Source organism: Aythya ferina (genome assembly GCF_964211825.1).
Source record: "Aythya ferina genome assembly, chromosome: 1".
NCBI classification, from domain to species: domain Eukaryota; kingdom Metazoa; phylum Chordata; class Aves; order Anseriformes; family Anatidae; genus Aythya; species Aythya ferina.
Genome location: NC_140296.1, coordinates 145,963,696 through 145,979,858, shown reverse-complemented (window position 1 = coordinate 145,979,858; position 16,163 = coordinate 145,963,696). Strand labels below are relative to the sequence as shown.

General features: G+C 38.7%; 1 protein-coding gene across 8 annotated transcripts in view; it reads left to right on the top strand.

The window, feature by feature from the left end:
- Positions 1-16,163, top strand: part of DGKI (diacylglycerol kinase iota) — a gene marked incomplete at its 5' end in the record, with an annotated part of 213,446 nt that overhangs the window by 130,175 nt on the left and 67,108 nt on the right. For all 8 annotated transcript variants that reach the window (XR_014685744.1, XM_084497769.1, XM_084497768.1 and 5 more), the window contains one exon: positions 8,339-8,439. Coding sequence is in view for 7 of the 8 variants with exons in the window: in XM_084497769.1 (XP_084353895.1) it covers positions 8,339-8,439 (101 nt within the window). The remainder of the gene's footprint in view (positions 1-8,338; positions 8,440-16,163) is intronic.

Genomic DNA, 16,163 nt, shown 5'->3' with positions numbered 1-16,163 from the left:
GGAGATACTCAAAAGCTGTCTGGGCATGCTCCTGGGCTACTGGCTCTGGGTGTCCCTGCTTGAGCAGGGTGGTTGAACAAGATGACCTCCAGATGTCCTGTCCAACCTCAATGATTCGGTCACATTTCAGAAAACTGCAAGTTCCTCCTTTGTTATTTTGCAAACAAGGAATGATTTCCAATTCAGTGTGCCATTGTGTCATATTGGCTGTACTCAGCTGAGGAAAAAATAATACAAATAACTTCTCTATCATTGATTTAGTATCCTAAGTAAGCCTTTAAAAATACTTGAGATATGCCTTATTGCTTACACAGAACATTAAACAAGCTGTAAGTCTGGGAGAAGGAGGATTGTTGCCAAGTTGAGGGATATCCCTTGGAGAATGACATCCAAGTTTTGATACACTTCATTTAAATGTCTCAGTTGATATCAGTTCTCAGGATAAGGAAGAGAGAACAGAGAGACTCATAAGTCACAAACTAATTTGAAAGTCAAAGATATTCTCTATCCTAAAATCTGTAAAAGACAAACAAACAAACAAAAATAGATTAAACATGCTTCTGTACTGTGGCTGCCAATTAATGTGTCTGACAAATTAAAATAAGAACCCATGAGGTATCAAGGAAATTTGATTTGGGTTGTGATGGCTTTGAGATTCTTTTTTTTTTTTTTTTTGGTGTTTGTTTGTTGAACAATATATAAAGAGCCTGAATTATAGTTAGTACTGAACAGCATGATGGATTCTTCAGAGTCATGGTGATAGATACAGCTTGTGTTAGATAAATTCCAAGTTTTTTTTGCAGCAGTGTATGCATGGGAGCTTGAGGCAGCCAAAATTATTAGGCACATATGGTCTTTGTTGTAGAGACAGTAGAACTGTAGTGTGATCTGTTTCAAATGTTTGTACAGGGTGTAAATACAAGTGCTGAAATTTTAACTGGGACTGTTTTAAAAGGAAGGTAAAGACTTGCAGGAGGATATACATATGACAGTGCATCTGCATTATGTGGTTAATTAAAAGAAGTTCTGAAAAAAAAAATCCCATTTAAAAATTGACTCACATAGGCTGTACAGTTCTTCTTACAATCAAAACAAACACTGTGGATATACTGTGATTTTTTTTTTTTTTAAATATAATCTCTGTGCAAATGAGAATGTGAACACTGCCTTATTGGTAAAGAGATTTTATTAATAGAGTTGATCGCAATAGGGTGTACCTGGAAAGTTTGTATGCATGGCATGCAGGCTATGTGAATAGCAAAGGGGTAAAAGGAATAATTTTTGTGTATAGAGATCAGCTTTGTGGGTTGGGTTGAATATGGGTATTGTGTATAGGAGGAGAATCTAATGATGATCAGGGAGAAATGAGGCAAAAGGAAGAAAGTGTTACAAAGTGAGCTATTCTCCAAATGCATAATTAAAGATGAAAGTGCTTGTATACATCTTCCTTTTCTTTACTAAATGAATTATCAGAAATTGAGTCTCGTATTTATTTTGACAGATTTTCCTGTTTAGCAAGTGGGTACCTGTTTAGTGGGATCGTTACTATTGGAGAATCCACAGTGCTTGTGGAGGGAAGCATGGGAGGACCAGAGCTAGCCTGGTGAAATTAAGGAAAACAAAGACAGGGATTCTATGTGGCACCTGGGCAAGTGTTTTAAGTGTATGGGTGGGTCTAGCTTTTACACAGAAAAATTTTTGAACTCTTGCTGAAGCAAGTGTGAAGTAAAAAAGGGCAAAAAGGTTTAGTAGAACTGGGTTAACCTGGCTTATCTGGGATAAAACTCATCAAACAGAAGGAAAAAAAAAAGTCTTTCCCTGGTGGAACAGTGAAAATTATATATATGTGTATATATATATATATATAAATATATATATATATATATGTTTTAGGTAAAAAGCTCAGAAAGAGCTTTGCTTTAAAATAGCAGCGGACGGCTATTTTAATAGCAAATACTGCTAAGTATTGAAATTTGCCCATTAGAAGAAGCTAGATTATTCTGGTTTGTTGTGCCAGTACTTATGTATTAAGCAGAGAATAGCTGTCAAAAACACATTTTTAATATATCATTTGCAAGCTCTGTGAATGAGATCTCAAAAGTAAGGTTAAATTATTTTTCTCCTCTGGTTGCTATTTTCCTTTTTACAATTGTTCTAAACACTGGAACACTTAATCAGTTTTGCATGTTTATTTCTTCTCTAGGAGATAGGCAATTCATTAATCTGTCACTGCAAACGTGCCCCAGAGGAATGTGGTGTTTTCTAAAGTTTAATTTTTGCAAGGGAGGGGCAGGAGAAGATTTTATTTTCCTTTACTGTTTGCCTAATCAAATTAAAATCTGTATGTGGGTAGCTTGATGTGGCTTGTATTCTGGAAGGCCTATCAGAAATTTGTCACTGGATACTGTAGAATTGTTGGACCGTTTTTATCATCATCATTACTTCCTTTATGCAGACACAAAGAATACGAAATGGTTCACAGGGTTTATTAATAATTAATATGTGGATTAGGACATACATAATTTAAAAGTTTCTCTTCCCATTTGTATCAGGCTGGTGACATAGTAGCAGTGTTATCCAGCTGCTGTGCAGGAGCACCTAGGACAGGACCTAATCTTGCTCTGCCTGTATTCTCTTTCCTGGGTGACTGGATGCAGGAGTACATTTCTTAGGAGAAACAGCTGTGCTCCAAGTGAGTTGGCTGGTATCCTCTTTCCAGTTGCTGAATGATTAATAGGGGTGAGAGGAGGAAGTTACAGCTTTAGGCAAAGCTGAGTGGGTTTTATTGGTGAGTGGAATAGATCAGGTCACAGTCTCAGAATAGGTACATGCGACTGCTTCTGGGGGTTTGAACCGCAAGCAATGGAATCGGGGAAAAAAATAAGCTCTTCTCATTCTTCTCATTTTTGTAAGGTGTTTGCTGTTTTTATTATTCCCTCCTTACTCCCCCCCCAATCTTGCTAGAATTGCAGAAATGCTATGGCTCAGGTGTAGGAGGGAAACAAACATACCTCTACAGTAAGCAATTTGCAGCAGGTATGGGGGTTTGTGTGTGTGTTAAAAATGAGTCCACCTTATAAACAGTTTATTCAGCATGACATTGACTTTCTAAGAGCTACCTCTGTAGAGTGGTTTCAATTCCAGTGTGCACCCTGGTGTGCCATTTGATGAATATCTACTTAGAGAGGAGTAGGCTTTAAAGCAAACAATTTTTATGCTATTTTTTATATTTATACTACTTATTTTTTATATATTTTTTGCCGTTTTTATGTTAAAGCAAACAATTTTTATGCTTTATTTACATTTAATTTTTTAAACTATGTTTATGACTGTCTACAGGTTTTAAGAGTTCCCAGAAAACATCCCATTTCCCTTAAATTAAGAATTATTCAATATCTGTCATGTTCTGTATTGTGGAAAAATGAAATCATATTTGTTTGATAGAAACTAATACTATTTCCTTGTACTTTACAGCTACTTTGCAAGCCAGAAAAGGAAAGAAAATAATTCTTTATTACTGAAATTACATAATTTTTGATGAGGGTGAATTAGAGTAATTTTGAGAAGACTTCATAACATCTGCATACAATAATTTATAGTTTGTTTCAATGAACTAATATTTGTAGGTTTTTCTACAAGGCTCATTTGGATTATTATTAAATAATGTCTCAAATGTGCACTTCTGGTCCATGTTAATCAAAAGTCCATCATATAAAATTCAATATGGTAAAATAGCCTATTCATGCTCCTGCTTTGAGAAGTTTGATATTTAGGTTTGTATTTAAATGAAACCATTATAGCTAATCAACACGAATGAACAGAATGGTTCAGTTGACCTGAATCTGTACTTATGGTCCTGTGGGGCATATGACCTTTGGAATGTAATTCTGTGGATTGACCCGCTTGGGGAATGAGGTTCTTAAGTAGGTTCTATAGGAACTAATGGAATTCTTTCATCTGTGCTTTAAATTACTTTTCATTGACTATGTAATACACTATTTTGAAGAATAATAGGTGCAAGAAATTTAAATATGTTAGGTTGAATTGCAGTGCAGCAGTTTGTGAAGATTTATATATAAATTTTCTACTGCTCTATCTGGAATGCTTTTCTTCCTGTCCTTACACACGGGCAAGCTGTTATATGCAGTATTTAGAAATATCAATTTCTATTAATACAATGTCAACATTTGCTTTCAGTGACATTCAGCACTGTATTATTAGTTTTTGCATAGATACACTTGTGTCCTTGAGCCTTGTGGTTTCTGAATATGCTCAATATGTCTAAACAAAAGGAATAGTGCAATTTGTATAATAGTAAGGATTATTATACAGTATCTGTGGTGATTACAGAAGTATTTATGGTGGAAGTGTTTTGCTCAACAGTGTTTAAGAGAGCTCTGTATGCAGCTCATGAGTTGTGTGACTGAATGAGTCAATTATTTAGTTGATGAGGACAATACTCTTAACACGTCAGATATCACAAAGAGTGAATATTCATAGTGAATTTTTAGAGGCAAAGCTATTTTAAATAGGTTATAAAATTCCGTAAGAAAGTATAATGTCAGCCAACAACTATATTCTGATAGAGCAAAGAGTATTTGAAAATAAATCATAACCAAAAGTTCAGATTTAAGCCACTGAATAAATTTTTTTGCATGTGTATGTATTTGTGCATATATACACATACATGTACTTATATGTATTTGAGTTGCAACTGCATTATTTGTGTCTGGACTTAGCTAAGTATATAAAATCTCTACCCCGCAGAAAGGGCCTCTGAGCTCTCATGTTTCTGAAAATAGCTAATTTTCTCTAGAAACTGTAGTTTCTGAGGTTATGCTTTTATGAGTAAAATAGCTGAATTTCTCAAATGGGCAAAATGGCAAGTTCAGTTGTATCTTTTAACACATACATCTTATTTATGTAGTAGTATCTTAATGTTCCGTGTCTTTGAAGAAAGGTGGTGAGCAGGAGAAGAAAATAGGAAACCCTGATGACACTTTTCAGCTGATTATGCTCCTGCACTTGACCTGGAAAGGAGCTATTTCTCCTCAAGTAATACATTACATTTAAGATAGTGTTCTTGCTTCATCATGGATGCTAATTCAGAGATATTCAGTGCACTGATGTACCAGGAAATTCACCCAGTATTTCTTGCAGTAGAGCATAGCTTGTCTGCAGTTGCCTGTATCTGACACATTCCTGTCCTGCCGTGCACCAAGGAACACAAGAAAGGCCACAGTGTGTGAAAAGAGAGGAAGTGAAATGTTGAGTACGAAGTACTAAAGACTTCACAGCCTTAGTAAATCCCACATAGACATTGCAGAGACACAAAAACACATTAAAAAAATCATCTTTCACAGTGAAGAATGCCAGCAGGTGCTGGATGAACCAGTCTGGTGGGAAACAATATATGGTAAAAGGACAAATATCAGTCAGATATCTCCTATGGGTGATCAAAAAGGATTAATCAAGGAGAAAAAGGAGTAAGTGATCTCTTAGGAGTTGCAATTGCAGCTTACCTTGTGAATTAAACTGAAGTGTTTTCCCTCTGGTATGGAGAGCAGTGCTGTGGTCACAGAGTGGAAGTGGGAGGCCTGAACGTTACACACTAATGAGATGTGTAGCAAGGAAGAAATGGAAAAGGGTGAGTAGAGAACAGATGGTTCTGGTTCAGAGTGCAAACATCACCAGTCCTGGGCTAAGAAAGTCCTATTTGGGTAAGAGTTTTTGGTAAAATGCTTATTTTTCAGTGGGGATTGGAAAGTGTGTTTTTATTTATTTATTTATTTATTTATTTATTTTGTGTGTGTGTGTGTGCAATACAATTCCAGTTTTGGTAGTTCAGACTTCAGAAGAATAATATAGATTTGGTTCTGGTTTCAGACAAAACAACAGTTTGAGACAATTTTTGGCTTGGATTTACACTTGGCTTAATTCAGGGCATAACAAGGATGTCTGTCTTTATAGCATGGTTGAGTGTTACAGGAGAAATAAGACATTGTTGAGTTCTCCTGTCTCTCCATCCCCTTTCTTTCCAGCTGAGCTCAAAGAAGAGGTGATTCATAACCAGTCACTCCTCCAGACCTAATGATAATCCCCAGGTTATAAGCATATCTGCTGGAAGACTGAGCTACCGTCATAATAATATGTGGTGGTAGCAGCATAGGTTCGTCTCATGTTGTACCAGTGCATAAAAGATTTCACTTTTCAAGGCTGTCAGTCTGTCATTTTCATGAACCCTCCTAAGTGCAATGAATTCATTTTTTTCCCCTCAGACAAAGACTATGCAGTTAAATTCCTGTGTTTCCTGACTTAAACATTTTATTATCTTTTCTTGGCTAAAAATAAAACCCCCCATGATTTTTATTTTTGAGACTTGCATTTTGTATAATTTGGAAGGGAAGGAACACAGTTCCTTAGACTGTGTTCATTTCTGATCCGGCAATGTGACAATAAAGTTATCTATGAGAAAAAAAAAAGAAGTGTCAGACTCACTGCAATTACAGTCTTCTTCCATCTACGTACCTTTCCCTCCAGCTTGTGTGTGATGATATTCCCTGGGTTGCTGAGCCAGCTTTAGAGTCTGCAGGTGGAGACTGTGGATCTGTAGGATGATATAATGGCACCTGAGTTAGCAGCCTGCCCCTGAAGCTCTGCTGAAAGTTACCATCCCAGGTGTCTGTCAAGCAAACTGCAAAAGCTTACCTTAAATATGAACAGTGTGCCTATGTCTTTATGCAACAGTCCCCGTCATTCAGCAAAGGAAACACATTGGGCAGCCTACGTGCTACTGGGTGCATCAGTCTTACAGCTACTATTAAGGATTACTTATTTCTAAGTTATTCTCCATGTATCTTAGGGTTATTTTCATTTTTAATACAGAAATTCCTGTTCAGAACAGAAGGAGTGCAGCTCTTTGTAACATGTTGTCTTACACTTCAATTATTGAGGCACCCTGAATTCATTATCCTTTATCACTTTTTAGGCTGAGAGTACTTGTGCCAGTAGAGCTTTTTTTATACTGGGATTTGATTTTTAATCTCTACTTTCATCTGTCCGTGTGTGACAGAGCTGTCCATAAGTGACAGACAAAAAGTATGCCGTTAAGAAAACTCTGAAATATTTGCTAATTACCATCTCAGTGGCTTTACCAAGAGATGGTTCCAAACTATGTGTTAGATCTGCAGTATTTTCAGGCCATAAAGAAAATGGCTCACTTAAAAAGGAAAAAAAATGTGGATTGTGCTCATTGGTATTTAAACTAGCAGTACAAATGCTGTAGGTCAAATATTTTAAAACTGAAACGAAGGGAACAGTAAGTCTGTCTACGGCAGTGCACAGAATGCTAACTTTTAAAAGGCTGTGTGTATGTTAGGTGCTCTGTCATCAACTAAAATAAAATATAGTGAAAATAGTCTTTCAGTGGAAGCACTGAATGAATAATCTACTTTTAAATGGGACAGACCTGCCAGGACAGACTTTTGATCTGTGAATTACAATACACAAGCTATCTTTCTCTTTTTAGAATTGGAAAATGCAAATGTGATGAAGTTAATTTACATAGCATTTGGTTAAAAAAAATAAAGTAGTAACAGCAAGATGAAATATGAAAACAAAACAAAGCACTTCAGAACAACTTTCTGTCAACATATGGGCACTTAAATTTATAGATGGGAACCCATGGACAATTTCAAAAGTATGCAGGCAGCTGAGGTATCTTAATCAGTAGAAAAGAAGTGTCAGTTTTTTTGTTTGTTTGTTTGTTTGTTTTTTTTTTTTTTTTTTTTTTGAAAGTCCCCTTGTAATTTGTGTATGGGACTCTACTTTAGAAATCCAGTTCTTGGCAACATGTTTGTTGCCTGCTACCCAGGACAGAGCTGCTGAAACAGGATCTTCTGAAGATCTGGGTGGATGTTCTCATGGACAGAGAAATAATTGTCCTGAGAGATGTCCCAAGAAATCATCTGCATCCTGAATCAAAGCTTTTCTGACTTTAATAGGTCTGTAGATATGTACGAAAAGGCAGATTGCATCAGGGAGGGCTATTTATATAGAGACTGAAGAGCTCAGAAAAGCCTGCACAATTCCAGACCACAGAGCCAGTAAATGGGCTTCTTGATCTTGCTTGTCATTTAGGATGTAACAGGTATTTTGTACAGTGGGTAGTCCTAATCTTGTACAAACATGGTGATGGGCCTGGGAGGAGCTGGCCCAGTTTAGAGGAGGCTTGCTCTTATTCTTCTTTTACAGAAGATTAAAATCTCTTTATATCTTATTTTTATCTTTATTCTTCCATGGAAAACCTTGTCTAACAAGTTTTCTTCTTTTCTTACAGTCCTCATTCCATCCCAGATCGCCTGCGGATCAGAGTGAACCGGATTAATTTGCAAGAATATGAGGGACTACTTTACGACAAGGAAAAACTGCGTGAAGCTTGTAAGTTGGAAGAAGCCAGGTTGTAGCTGCTTTTGGTAGAACATTCCATATAGATCTTATATTAGCATTAACAACAAAACAAAAACAAACCAGGGTCAAGTACACATTTTGAATGAGCCATATATGGACTACACGTTCATCTATAGATCTGTGCATATGCATATATACATTCTGTCTATATAAATACTGCCTGTATAAAGGGCATACGCAGAGAATTCAGGTGTTTTCTTACTTAATTATGCCTTCTGCAAGTTGATTTTATTTGCTGTAAAATAAGTGTTTTTCATACCTCTTTTATTTTATTTGTGTGTCTCTGTTGATTCTACTGGGTTTCTCCTAGCATATGAAACTTATTAAGGTTTTATGATTAGCACCAAATTTGAAACTGAATGAGCGACCACGATTAATTTCATATTGCAAGGGCAATCTGATCTTGAACATGGTTTTAGCGCAGGTGCATTTATCTTGAGAAGCAAATCTGGTTTCCCTTACTCTTTAAGAGCCTTCAGTTTTGCACATAAGAAAATAATCACTGTTTTGTTTCCTCATGTAATGGTTTAATTGCCACATTCAGGGGTAAGTCAAAAGCAGACAGACGGTTGCGTTGGCAACACTGATGATGATGATCCATGCTTAGAAATGGAGTTCCTTTCCTTGGTGACACACAGTCATTAATCAATGAGGGACACGTCTGCTTGTGATAACAATTTAATAGAGTCTTGTTCATGCATCTGGCTCATTATTCATATTAAATTATAAGCATGACTGTTTGTTGTGTAACAAAGCTTCAGTTCCCTCTGTAATATAGAGTGCTCTGGTAATTACAGGATGACACTCCTTTTAATTGGTTTGCTTATCTTACTGTTGGAAGATAGTTAAACTGTTTCACTTTCACCCCTCCAGTTCCACCCCTCCTTATTCTTCTCTCAGTTCATCTGCTCTCTTTCCAACAAAAGAACTGAAATGGCTTGAATTTTAATGTAGGTCCTGACAGTCTTTTTCTGAAGTTTGTTAGTACATTTGAGCCATAATTAAAGCAATCTAAGCCTTCATCTCTGGACTGAGAGGAATAATAACAAGAAGAGCATTATGGCTCACTGGAGAAGAATTTCTTTAATGTTTAAGTTGAGAGTTTGACCTTGAGTATCCTTAGGGCCATGTTGGATAGATGTTTCCAACCCTGTTGGAAATGATCTGGTTCCTTTGGTGGTTCTTCCTATGCCTTTCTAGCTGAGGATGACTATTCTCATCCAACCTTACTACAGACGTAAATTTTGTTTATTTAGTATTCATTAAATAGTCCTTATGAGTTATTTATGTGGTCTGACAAGAGATGTACAACCTTTTACACTGTTGTCACTGCAACTGCAAATAAGTATTTATTTGTCACCTTCAAAACCATTATGGTAACATTTTAAAAAGAAAATGTCCAGATAATGATCTTGCTGCTTTGAAACTTGGTATTAGACTACACATGCATTTGATCACTTGCTGATCATGTGTTTAAGAGGTTTTCATTCAAAAAGTAGATGTTTGCACACCAAAAGTTAAAACGGTTCTTTTCAGACATTGGCAGACTATCTTCAGGGGGATCCTTTTGTATCATTTTCAAATTTGTGTATAGTCAGCTTGACAATATAACATAGCTTGGCTAGAGTATTCTTCCCTGACTCTGTTCATGAGGTTGTTTTTCCTGTCTGCCCTCCTTTACCTGTCTCAATGATTATTGTGTATTACTGTTTTCACATTAAAATATCAGAAAGCAAATAATATCCCATCAGCCTACAAGAAGAAAATCAGAAAAGATATCTCACATTACCCTCTGCAGGTAGTAGGAAAGCCCTTTGTAAGGCACACAACTCAGAGCATACAATGATAGTCATCAGCCTGTTTTTCTGGACATAAATCTTAATGTGTCCTATCAGAATTGTCTAACCTAAGGGTTGGACTAACAAGTTTACAGGAGGCTGATCTTGATTTGAAGACTCCTAGCTAATGCTAACTATGACTGAAGAAAATCCTGTGTGGGCAGAGAAGCACTCTCTAAACAGTCAGAAATCAAACTGTTTAAAATATGAGCTCCTTGAATTCCATGAAGCAGAAAAATGGAAAATCCCTGTGGTTCACTGAGCATGGAACTAAGATCCCAGCTTCCCTGTGACTTACGGCAAGATGCTTGTATCTCCTCTGGGAACTGAGATGTAGTCAGACATCAAGCTGAATCATTATACTAGGGGACTGTACAACTTCAGTTTTTGAGGAAGGAAGCTGGAAAATCACATAAATGTTCCTTTTAAGAAGAGCAGATAGCCATTTTAATTGTATTTCTGACATAGATAATTGGATACATATTAAATGGTTTTCTGATGGGAAGTCTATAGATCACTGCCTGCCTGTCCCTATCATTTACTAAACACATCTGTGGAATAAGCATGCCACCTCAGTCCTCACTAGCAAACCTTTTTCATAGAGCATTGCCACTAGAATTTATTTGGTTAGAGGAGGAAGAGGGGAGTGATGAGGCATAAGAAGTAACTCCCATTCTTTACCTAGGAGTCTATAATGGGCAGGGTGGGTTGAGGAGAAAGAGTTTTGCTGTCCAAAATAAATCACCATGACAAGTTAATGATTGAAATTTTGCCAGTCTGAATCTAAAATTAAAACACAGATAATATTTGTGCGCTAGCAAAATACAATGAGTTTGATACTAATTTAGGAGGAGTTGTTGACTTCCTTGAAAGTAGAGAGACCTTGCAGAGAGCACTCAACAAATTAGAGGGCTTGACAATCACCAACAGTAAGAAGTTTTACAAGAGTAACTGCCAGATTCTGTACCTGGGATGGGGCAACTGTGGGTATATGTACAGACTGGGGCATGAGAGACCGGAGAGCAGCCTCATGGAAAGGGATCTGAGGGCTGTATTTGATGTCAAGTTGAATAGGAGTCAGCAGTGTGCCCTGGCAGAAAAAAGGGCCAAGCACATTCTGGGGTGCATCAGGCACAGCACTGCTAGCTGGCTGAAGGAAGGGATTGTCCTGCTCTGCTCTGCACTGGTGCATCCTCACCTTCGCTACTGTGTGCAGTTATGGGTGCTCCAACGTAAGAAGGACATAAAACTATTAGCATCCAAAGGAGGACTATGGACATGGTGAAGCATCTAGAGAGCAAGACATATGAGGAGCAGCTGAGGTCTTCATTGGGTCCACTTGGATTGTTCAGCCCAGAGCAGAGCAGGCTGAGGAGGCCTCATGGCAGCCTGCAGCTTCCTCACAAGGGGAGTGGAGGGGCAGGCACTGAGCTCTGCTCTCTGGGAACAGTGACATGACCAGAGGGAACGGCATGGAGGGGAGGGTCAGGCTGGGTGTTAGGAAAATTTTCTGCACTGAGAGGTTGGTCAGGCACTGCAGCAGGCTCCCCAGGGAGCCTCTGCCACTGTTCGTTTGGGCAATATGTTGCCAAACATATGTTCTATTTTTTATGTATTCTTGTGTTGAGCTAGGAGTTGGACTCAATGATCTTTGTGGATCCCTTCTGACTCAGGATATTCTGTGATTCTAAAAGCACTCACATTGGGTCTTGTTACAGTAGTATTTCTTCAGCGCCTATTTTAAGAGGGGTAGCTTCCTACAGCACAAATATAGCTCTCAGGTGCATGTGTGTCTTTCTTGATACTCACAAGAGACTCACTTTGCATATCTGTCAAGGCTTTGGCAGAACACCTGCAACTTAATTCCAGAATACTGTGCCTTACCATTCATTCCCTGCCCACACCAATTAAAAGCACTTTTACCTCCCCAGATCTTTTGAAAACTAAACCAGAATCCCACAGCAATCTGAAAAGGAAAGGGAAGCCAGTTAATAACAAATCATGCTGTTATCCCTAAAGGAACAATAGCAAAGAAGCTATTATGGTTTTTGCCTGTCACATGTCTCCATAATAGAGTTTTGAAAGCTCTGACATCAGTGTAATAATCTGGATCACTTTAACTCACAGTAAATACATTTCACTCCCCTTGTTTGCTTGAAATACTGATTTGATTCTATCAGCTGCTTCATCTGAAATTGTACTTCCTGACATCTAACAACTCATCATACAAACTGTTCCATGAAGATTAATCTTCATTGTACTGGAGGCAGACACCTCATTCTGAAAACTTGAGCAATTAAAGAATGTCATTTTGTCCTCTGAAGGTCAAACCTCCTCTTAGCCTGGTCTCTTCTGTTGCTCTCTATTTATTTATTTAATTATTTTTTAAAGCACTGCAGCTGCCATTTAACCAAGACACTGTTTCTGAATTTCCCCTTCCTTCTCTCTCCTATGTTATTTTTCTCCTTCATTCTTTCTTCTGTCAGCATCTCAGTATTGTCTGTGCGATGATTGATGCTGGTACAAGGGATGCTTATTGATCCTTCTGTGAGGGGGTGAATGCTTCCATGCACTCTCTTAGGAAAGGGATATATCCTCTCCATTTTATGTTGTAATGTTCTTTGTTGCTGCAAATGTAATTGTCAACTCTAATGCCTTCCTTATATGTCCCAAGCACTTGTCACCCTAATCACCAGTTTCACTTCCTCTTGCCCAATATGATAGTTGATCCAAAGCAGCATTATAAATCACAGAATCACAAAATGGCCGGAGGTGGAAGGGATCTCTGAAGTCCAACGGCCCTGCTGAGCAGGAACACCTAGAGCACATTGTGCAGGATGGCATCCAGACAGGTTTTCAATATTTCCAGAGAAGGAGACTCCACAACCTCTCTGGGCAACCTGTTCCAGTGCTTTCACTCTCACAGTAAAGAAGTGCCCTCTCATATTCAGCTGTGCTGAATATTTCCTGTGCTTAACTTTGTGTCTGTTGCCTCTTATCCTGTCGCTGGGCACAATTGGAAAGAGACTAGCTCCATCCTCTTGACACCATTTCCTCAGATATTTATATACACTGATGAGGTCTCCCCTCAGTCCTCTCTTTTCTAGGCTAAACAGGCCCAGCTCTCTCAGCCTGTCCTTGTATGATCTTCTGTGTAGCCCTCCTCTGGACTCGAACCGGTAGCTCCATGTCCCTCTTGTACTGGGGAGCCCAAAACTGGACACAGTGCTCCAGGTGTGGCCTCACCAGGGCTGAGTAGAGGGGGAGGATCACCTCCCTTGACCTGCTGGCAACACCCTTCCGAATGCACCCCAGGATACCATTGGCCTTCTTGGCCACAAGGGCCCATTGCTGACTCACGGTCAGTCTGCTGTCCACCAGGACTCCCAGGCCCCTCTCTGCAGAGCTGCACTCCAGCAGGGCACCCCCCCCCAGCCTGTACTGGTGCTTGGCATTATTCCTACCATTAGAACATTAGGACACTGCACTTGCCCTTGTTGAGCTTCATGAGGTTCCTCTCGGCCTAACCCTCCTGCCTGTTGAGGCCCTCTGAATGGTAGCACAGCCCTGTGGGGTGTCAGCAACTCCAAGCTTTGTGTCATCAGCAAATATGCTGAGGGTGCACTCCATTCCATCATCTAGGTCCTTGATGATTAAGTTGAAGAACACTGGACCCAGGACTGACCCCTGGGGGGTACTACTAGCTACAGGCCTCCAGCTAGACTGCACTGCGAAGCACAACCCTCTGAACATGGGGGAACAATAGGATTATTCTTAAAAAAGGCAAAATCTTTCTGTTTATGATACCCAATTTTCCCCATTCCATTGCCACTAAGGAATTCTTGACAATGGAGGTATATGCAGAAATAATTATTAAAACCAAACACATCCATAAGTTAATTAGTGACCAAGAGGTCCTCACACCTTCTTCGTCCTTCCTAGCAACATTGTTGTAGATTTGCACTGTGAAGATGGAGGGGTGAATTAGCTCACCAGCAGCAGTAAATGCACAGGATATTTTAAATTTATTTTTTATAATTTTAATTATTTTTTTAATAGAACCTGTCAGCTCTTAGTGCCTTTTACATGTTTTGCATACCGTAGTCCTGCAGATCCCATCTTAGTAGCTCAACACCACTAAAATTAAGAGGGAATCACACTCAATCACAGTGGCAGCAGTATCAGAAATAAGTCTCAGCTCTGTGACAGCTCTCAGTCTCTCACACCACCATCTTTAACACAGAACCAGCCATTCCTCATCTCCTCTGGATTAAGATGGCACAGTAAATTAAATAGCTTTCTCTTTTACCTCCTTGCTTTTTTTGTTTGTGTGTGTGTAGGGATGGAGGGTAACATGATGTGACATCAACCTCAGATTCTTATTTCTCCTCCAGTAACCTTTCCCTTACTGATTATATCTAGCCAAATAGCTATGTTGCATATGTCACTGCCTTCAATTTCTGTAGGTTATCTGAGGGTTTTGGGGTCATCTGATGAGTTCTTATTGAGTACATGGGCTAACAAGGTTGTGGGTAATTTGAGTTGTGTACATGTACAGAGATAACGTGGTTTCCCTAAGCACAGCGGTGTACTTAGCACAGTTTGAGAATCCCAGATCTATGAAATGTATTATGATTCTTTAAAGCTCAGGGATATAGTGGGTGAAGACAGTTTGGAGAGTATTTCATATGATTTTGAGCAACTAGCTAAATAAGAAGAGGTCAGTGCTGAGGATTTGGTGTTTACATCTTGAATCCTCATAATGTAAAGGACATAGGATCTTCTACTAGGCATCAATTTTAAAGAGGGAAATCTGATCTAGCAGATGAAGTCAGGGCAAGGCTGATTAGCCACCTAAGGAAATGTGCTCAGATTGGGAGGCTACTTTGATCTGGATGGGTGTAGGTGGAATGCATTGCACAACCCCCCTCCTTTGCCCTGTAACATAAGTACCAACGGTCACTTATTTGTCAGGAGGTGTCTTAGAGTACATGGTGGCTTATTTGTAGAGGTTCTGTAAAAGGCAACATTGCCCAAAGTCTACTAGATTTCACTCTGCTTAAAAGTCACCATATTGCTCTAACAGCTTTGCTTTCTCAACATTTGTTGTTCAGATATTAGCTAATTCATGTATTTTTCTCTCACAGTGGTGTAATAAGATCTGAAACTGAGAGGGTTGAATGGGTTGCCTTAGCAAGATGATAAACCAAGAGGATTAGAAGTCAGCTGTGAGTTAAATATTGGAAACTCTGCTGTTTCTGTACTCCTAGATTCTCATGCTGGTGTTTACAGATGTAAACCAGTGATGAATGTTTGTAAATGAAACAGAAATGACAAAAACAAAGATGAAGTTACCAAAGGCATTGTTTGTGTCAAAGAAAATCTTTTTTTCCATCTTTTGTTGGATGAGACCTTGTGGGCTTTGTCCAGACAGCACAATAAATTACATTTCTCTTTTTGACACATGCACACACGCATGCATGTGTGCATACACACATGTATTCAAAGATTAGAAAGACACAGGAGTCCAACAGAAGAAAAAATATGATGTGATCAGATAATTAAAGGCAGTATATAAGTATACACACACATTTTGAAATAGGCAACTTTAATCTTGGCTTTTTCTAATTTGAGCTATTGGTTTTGTAGTCATAACAACATTTGTTTAACAGAATATCTCATTGCCTGGATTAAAAAAACAACAACAACATAAGAATAAACCCAAACCACTGAACTTCCATCTCACATCGTGGCATTGATTCCACATAGAGCAGCAATATCCACAACTAACACAGTCTCTTGCCTTCTGAGCTAGTGGGGGAACTGTCACATGTAGGTTGTCCTCCTCTTTGACCT